The following is a 6,969-nucleotide window of genomic DNA, read 5'->3' on the forward strand; positions in this document are numbered from 1 at the left end:
TCATATATTGTCTTTTTGCGGCTTAATATTCACAGACACGCGTTTTGATTCAAGTGTACTGACCTACTTTTGATTTATTCGTCCAAAATGTGGCATATTCCGTCTGCATTAGGCTATAGGACTTCCGTTTTTATGACTGGATTCTACAAACCAGTGTGTGTTTTCCGGATCGCGGAAATTATAGGGCCGTATGTCTCAGAGTAGTCAGTGCAATTTGGGAAAGAAATCAATTAAATCTGTATGTGGATGTGTGTAAATATTCAAATGTAATCCCCTTTGTAATCGTTAACATTTTCATAAGTAACTGTAATTTAATTACACATTTTTTCTTAGTAACTGTAACTGATTACAGTTACATTTATTTTGTAATTAAATTACGTAACACCGTTACATGTAACTAGTTACTCCCCAACACTGCCTACGGGTGATGTCACGGACACTACGTCCATGTTTTTATACAGTCTATGGTTTCGCCATGTCATAATCTGTGACACTGACACGATATAGAATTTAAACCTGAAAAAAAATCCAGTTTTCTACTAAAATGATTAATCATGACTGTGCTGAGAATGAATTTGCTTAAAGTAAATACTGTTAAATGTTGATCATGATTTAAAGTGTTTTTCAGTGACTATCAGTACTGCAGTATCACCTTAATGAGGAGCAGCTCATGTGTTCAGACATTTACAGATCACATGAACTCACAGCAGCAGCAGACAGTAAACGCTTCAAATTGAAAAATATCAATTCTCTTAAATCATGACCATACATGATATTAAATTGACGAATGTCAACAGTTTTGCTTGTAATTAATGAAATAATAGTTTTCCCTGAATTTTATTTTTGATGTTACATGAATTATTAAAATTGCAAAATTCACAGTTTCAGATGAGATTCACGTATGATCTTACCACAGTCCCTCCAGTTTACAGTGAGGATTTTCCAGTACAGCAAATAGCAGCTTCACTCCTACATCTCCTAGTTTATTTCCATTTAGATCCAGTTTTCTCAGGTGTGAGGGGTTTGATCTCAGAGCTGAAGCCAGAGCAGCACAACCTTCATCTGTGACGCCACACTTACTCAACCTGTAGAGAACAATGACACACTCATTAGTCTCTCTGTTTGTCTTAAAGATTACTAATAAAGCATCTCTGTATGATATAATGTTGCTTATATTCATCTGATCATGTTCACACTAACAGTGTTATAGATGGAGACAGACACTGAGAAAAGATTAATTTGATATATAAATGTGAAATAAAAGCCCAGTATCTACGTTTCTCAGCTAGAAGTCACTTATTCAAATCAACATAGGCATAGCTTGATGACGACATGAATGAGTGTGGAAACATGGGAGTTGTCGACAGCTTTCCAACAGCTGATGGAAAGCAATAAAACAGGAGTTTTATTAATGTGTTATTATTAACTGTGAAATTAAGCAAGTCGGACCAAAAGCCGTGGGAGTGGAAAGTGAGAGACCGATTCCTGCACGACACACCGGCCACAAGTCCTATGAAGGAGCTCCGGAGCTTTTATTATGCTTGTATACCACAGTCGGCCGCTGCCACTACTTTTGTTTTGTTGTTTAGGTTTATTTTATGATTAAAGTTATGTTTATCATCTATCTCATTCTTCCCTGAACTTGAACTTTGCTACAGTTACGTTGGATCTCTTAAAATCACATTATTTTATTTCATTTTAATGAAATAGCTGCAAATGCTTAATTACTACTCATACTGGTCACTTTATTTGACTTATTATAATTGTGAGGTAAAGCAAGTTGAAACACCAAGACATCCAGCTGGCAAACGGCCAAGTTGGCGCCGGCACTTTCAGCAGCACTCAACAATAGCCAGGCCAGGCTGGACAGATTAGTAGTAAGTGAGTGATAATAGGGCAACAAGTGTATTGGTGCACAAACAATAAAACAAAAACAGACATTTACAGCGTCCCGCACAAGAGTGGGATAAAGCATGTAAATAAATGCAACATTTGTAAGTCGCTTTGGATAAAAGCCTCTGCTAAATGACTAAATGTACATGAAATTAAATGTATTCATGTGAGAAAGCGTAGAGACTTAGCAGCAATCATGTTACTGAAATGACTAGACTACCAAACTAGATAAGCCATAGCAATGGTTGTTGCTGATTAGGGCTGCAACAAACAATTATTTTGATAATCAGTTAATCTAACACATTTGATAATCGCTGGTTAATCAGTAGACATTTATTGATTATTCAGCTTTTGCAGTTAGTTTAAATATTGAGTTATACATATTCTAACAAATAAATTAAGGTAATCACTTCAGCTTTTGAAAGTCATATTATGTAATTACAGTTATACAATTAATTTATACAAATAAATATATTTGGCACACAAAATGAGATGGCAGAGAAACTCTTATTCACCATTTAATTAGCTTTATGAAAAAGTAGCTGAATGACACATCATTCTGCCTAACATCTCTTTTTGTAAGTCATATGGATAAGAAACCAAATAAAGGTTAAGTGTTAAGACATTTTATTTTTGGATAAACTATTTTATTCACAACATAATCTCTCTTAAAATACCATATAGGGTTATGATAATCAAAACAGTCTTGAGCTAGATCAAGCTCTGATCTCTGCAAACCAAACTATTAATTTAATTAAATGTTTTCCCCCCCACTAATAAACAGATTTTATCATTAGCTAGCTCCACACTGGAGAGCTGCTTTATAACAGACAACCAAGTTGTAATTCTAACTGAAAGTGACACTGACTCTGGCTTTTCATGTTTAATACTGTAAAGCTGCTTGATTTAAGGCTATCTATTCCCCCCCACTAATAAACAGATTTTATCATTAGCTAGCTCCACACTGGAGAGCTGCTTTATAACAGACAACCAAGTTGTAATTCTAACTGAAAGTGACACTGACTCTGGCTTTTCATGTTTAATACTGTAAAGCTGCTTGATTTAAGGCTATCTATTACACAAATAAACGTGACGTGACTTTACTGGAGTACTAAACTGCAGAGCTCATGCAAACATCCATAGCGCTGTAATCGGGGGCTGTTTCATAAAACTAGTTTACCTTTTTTATCTGACTTATTGTCACTTGATTTGGCTTCTGAAAGCTCAGTCACTCTGGCAGCTTATGCTGGAAAGTAACCTGGTCCGGAGCAGACTAACTGTCAGGCTAAGCTGAGCTCCTCTAACACTGACCAATAGGAATGCACTGATATTACAGCGCTGACTCTCTCACAGACAACTAGTTGACTTTATTATTAGTCCAAAAAAATTCAACTTAAATAATAAAAAAATAAAAATAAAAAAAGGCTACAACCAACTAAGGTATTATGCCCAAAATGCAATGACCTTTTTTTTTAAGATATATGAAAACATTTTAACACAGTTGCCACTTTCACATTCAGTTGATCAGCAGTTTCTAGCCATGCAGCCTTTCTCTGGGGTTTTATGACAGCTGTACTTTATGGTTATTAGTAGAACATTAAAACATTACAATCTAAAATTGCTCTTTAAAGAATTCAAGCATTTAAAATACTAAATTAAAAGTTAAAAACACTGAACTAAAAATGAAAATAATAGAAATCAGACTACATTTTAACTGATAAGAGGAACACACATTTCACTCATTTGAGCTAGTAGGGCTGTATTAGCCAGCTTACATTTGATTTTCAGTTACTGCTATGATAAAAATACACTTATATGCAGGATTAAAATTCTACATGTGTCACATTTAATGTCCAACAACAAATATTTTAGCAGAATGCATATTTTATTCAGAATTATTGCGTTATTATTCTATTGCGTTCCATCTGTTCCAAGCCTCGCCCACTCCTGACAGCAAAATGGATATGTTTCCATGACTTTCTAACATTTCCAGATGAAAAATACATCTTGCGCTACAGCGCCACACTGGACTAACCGCGTTATTCCAGACTCTTACATTAGGTCATATGAGATCAAACGACTACTCCACAACAAAAATATTTGTTGACAATTTTTTATTGTCGACTAATCGTTTCAGCCCTATTGCTGATGCCCAGATAACATTACGTAACAACAGAGGTGGAAGTAAGTCGCACATGTGCAAGTCACAAGTAAGTCTCAAGTATTAACCTTCAAGTCTCAAGCAAGTCCAAGTCCATTTTTGTGAGAATCAAGCAATTCAAGTCAAGTCGTAGCTTGGGTCAAGCAAGTCACTGTCCAGTCATACAAATATCTGATGATTTAACTGAATTTATATATTAAAATAACTTAAAACTACAGTAGTTATGGACTATGGGAGTTTTATTTGCAACAAAAAAAAATTGCAATATGCATTTTTACTCAAAAAGTGTCCACATACAGCTGAGTTGTTAATACAATAAAAATATAAAATAAATAAATAAATAAAAATTAAAACTACATAGCATAAGATATAAATGTAACTGAAATTAGTCCAACATAAAAGCATGGAAAGTATTTAGATACAGCCGTTTCAATGACCATGAAAAAGTACTAAACAAATCAAGTACAATGGTTTCTATGCCACGGGTTTTATGACAGCTGTACTTTATGGTTATTAGTAGAACATTAAAACATTACAATCTAAAATTGCTCTTTAAAGAATTCAAGCATTTAAAATACTAAATTAAAAGTTAAAAACACTGAACTAAAAATGAAAATAATAGAAATCAGACTACATTTTAACTGATAAGAGGAACACACATTTCACTCATTTGAGCTAGTAGGGCTGTATTAGCCAGCTTACATTTGATTTTCAGTTACTGCTATGATAAAAATACACTTATATGCAGGATTAAAATTCTACATGTGTCACATTTAATGTCCAACAACAAATATTTTAGCAGAATGCATATTTTATTCAGAATTATTGCGTTATTATTCTATTGCGTTCCATCTGTTCCAAGCCTCGCCCACTCCTGACAGCAAAATGGATATGTTTCCATGACTTTCTAACATTTCCAGATGAAAAATACATCTTGCGCTACAGCGCCACACTGGACTAACCGCGTTATTCCAGACTCTTACATTAGGTCATATGAGATCAAACGACTACTCCACAACAAAAATATTTGTTGACAATTTTTTATTGTCGACTAATCGTTTCAGCCCTATTGCTGATGCCCAGATAACATTACGCAACAACAGAGGTGGAAGTAAGTTGCACATGTGCAAGTCACAAGTAAGTCTCAAGTATTAACCTTCAAGTCTCAAGCAAGTCCAAGTCCATTTTTGTGAGAATCAAGCAATTCAAGTCAAGTCGTAGCTTGGGTCAAGCAAGTCACTGTCCAGTCATACAAATATCTGATGATTTAACTGAATTTATATATTAAAATAACTTAAAACTACAGTAGTTATGGACTATGGGAGTTTTATTTGCAACAAAAAAAAATTGCAATATGCATTTTTACTCAAAAAGTGTCCACATACAGCTGAGTTGTTAATACAATAAAAATATAAAATAAATAAATAAATAAAAATTAAAACTACATAGCATAAGATATAAATGTAACTGAAATTAGTCCAACATAAAAGCATGGCTCTCTAATACAGAGAAAACCCAACCGATTTCATCAGAGATTGTGGAGAGTCGAGTCCAGATGTCAGTAAATTATTATTTTCAGTGTGTATTTGGTTTAAAAGCAGGAGTGTTATACTGGATGGTGACTGAAGGTGTTTTAGATTATGCGCTGGTCTAGTTATTCTGAATGGATCCATATAGTACCATGTAAGGTCAAGACAGCAGGTCTAGTGGTGCTTATTTATATTAAAAAGGTGGTGGGGATGGGGGGAGGGGGGATACATTCGGGATAAATTGATAGTCATGATTTTGTTTTTCATGATTCTCCTATGAACAGACAACTAAACAAAATAGCATGTAATGTAGGCTACTAGAGGTTCTGACAAAATGTTAATTGCTGCAGTCTATTTTTTTTAAATATGAATTATTGCAAAATCTGCACCTCTTCTGTGGCTATTTTTAATTTCATAATGATTCTTACTCCGTGAAGTCAAGCAGCAGAAGTTAAGTGACAATATGCAAATACTACTGGCCCATTTTGGGGTGAACTAAATATACAAGACTGGTTTTACACGTCACTGTTTATAACACATGGTGTTCATCCTTTGCTGGCTTGCTTTAAAACAATTGGGGCATAAATTAAGAGTATACCCACTTCTCCAGACACCACTACACCACTGGTGTGCGCGCTGAGAAAGCAAAACCTTGCGCTCGTGCGGAAGTTCCAGCGAGTCTCAGAAACTAAATAAGGTTCGTCCAAGAAGTCGCTAGATTAGACAAAGTAGCTAAGTTGGCAACACTGCACATGCACTATTTCTCCTCGGGGCGCATGCGCATGCAGCGACTCAGTGAATGAGAGTTTGGCGTCCTGTTTTATTCATTTTAAACGTTTTTTTTATTGTCCTGTACTGTCTTAACTACATGAATAAGCAATTCTAGATTTAGTTGGAAAATGGATTTATCCTATCTTGTCGCGCTGGGATTTCTTTTGTATCTGTTGTTTGCATGCAACATCCGTGGGACTGTATGCCAGGTGAGGACACAGTATTCCAGAGATATGTTACTGCAGCTAAACCTCGCTAGTTCGGCTCAGGGAATGTATTTTACACCGGAGTTACCGAGCTTTATTCTGAGAGATTCTCATGGACCGAGGAGTGTGGAAAAGAAGAGGAGGAAGAGGGGTAAACGAGGTGGCGTTAGATTACGCCTGAGGAAGCAGCGGCTCACCCGGGTTCCTCTGCCCTCGGTTATTATGGGAAACATTCAGTCTTTGAGGAACAAAGTGGATGAACTTCAGGGAAATGCTCGTTATCAGCAGGATTTTAGGAACTGCTGCATTATGGCATTTACTGAAACGTGGTTCACTGAGTGTGACCGGGACATTGACTTGTCCATTGATGGATTTGGAGCTCCTTTTCGCTTGGATCGGCTGGCAGAGG

General features: G+C 35.7%; 1 protein-coding gene across 1 annotated transcript in view; it reads right to left on the reverse strand.

Annotated features, from left to right (window-relative positions):
- Window positions 1-6,969, reverse strand: part of LOC107569031 (ribonuclease inhibitor-like) — a 42,051-nt gene that overhangs the window by 12,614 nt on the left and 22,468 nt on the right. Inside the window, exon 5 of the mRNA XM_016255028.1 lies at window positions 912-1,085. Coding sequence (XP_016110514.1) covers window positions 912-1,085 — 174 coding nt within the window. The remainder of the gene's footprint in view (window positions 1-911; window positions 1,086-6,969) is intronic.

This window comes from Sinocyclocheilus grahami, unplaced genomic scaffold (assembly GCF_001515645.1).
Source record: "Sinocyclocheilus grahami isolate Dianchi unplaced genomic scaffold, SAMN03320097.WGS_v1.1 scaffold1304.1, whole genome shotgun sequence".
Classification (NCBI taxonomy): Eukaryota; Metazoa; Chordata; class Actinopteri; order Cypriniformes; family Cyprinidae; genus Sinocyclocheilus; species Sinocyclocheilus grahami.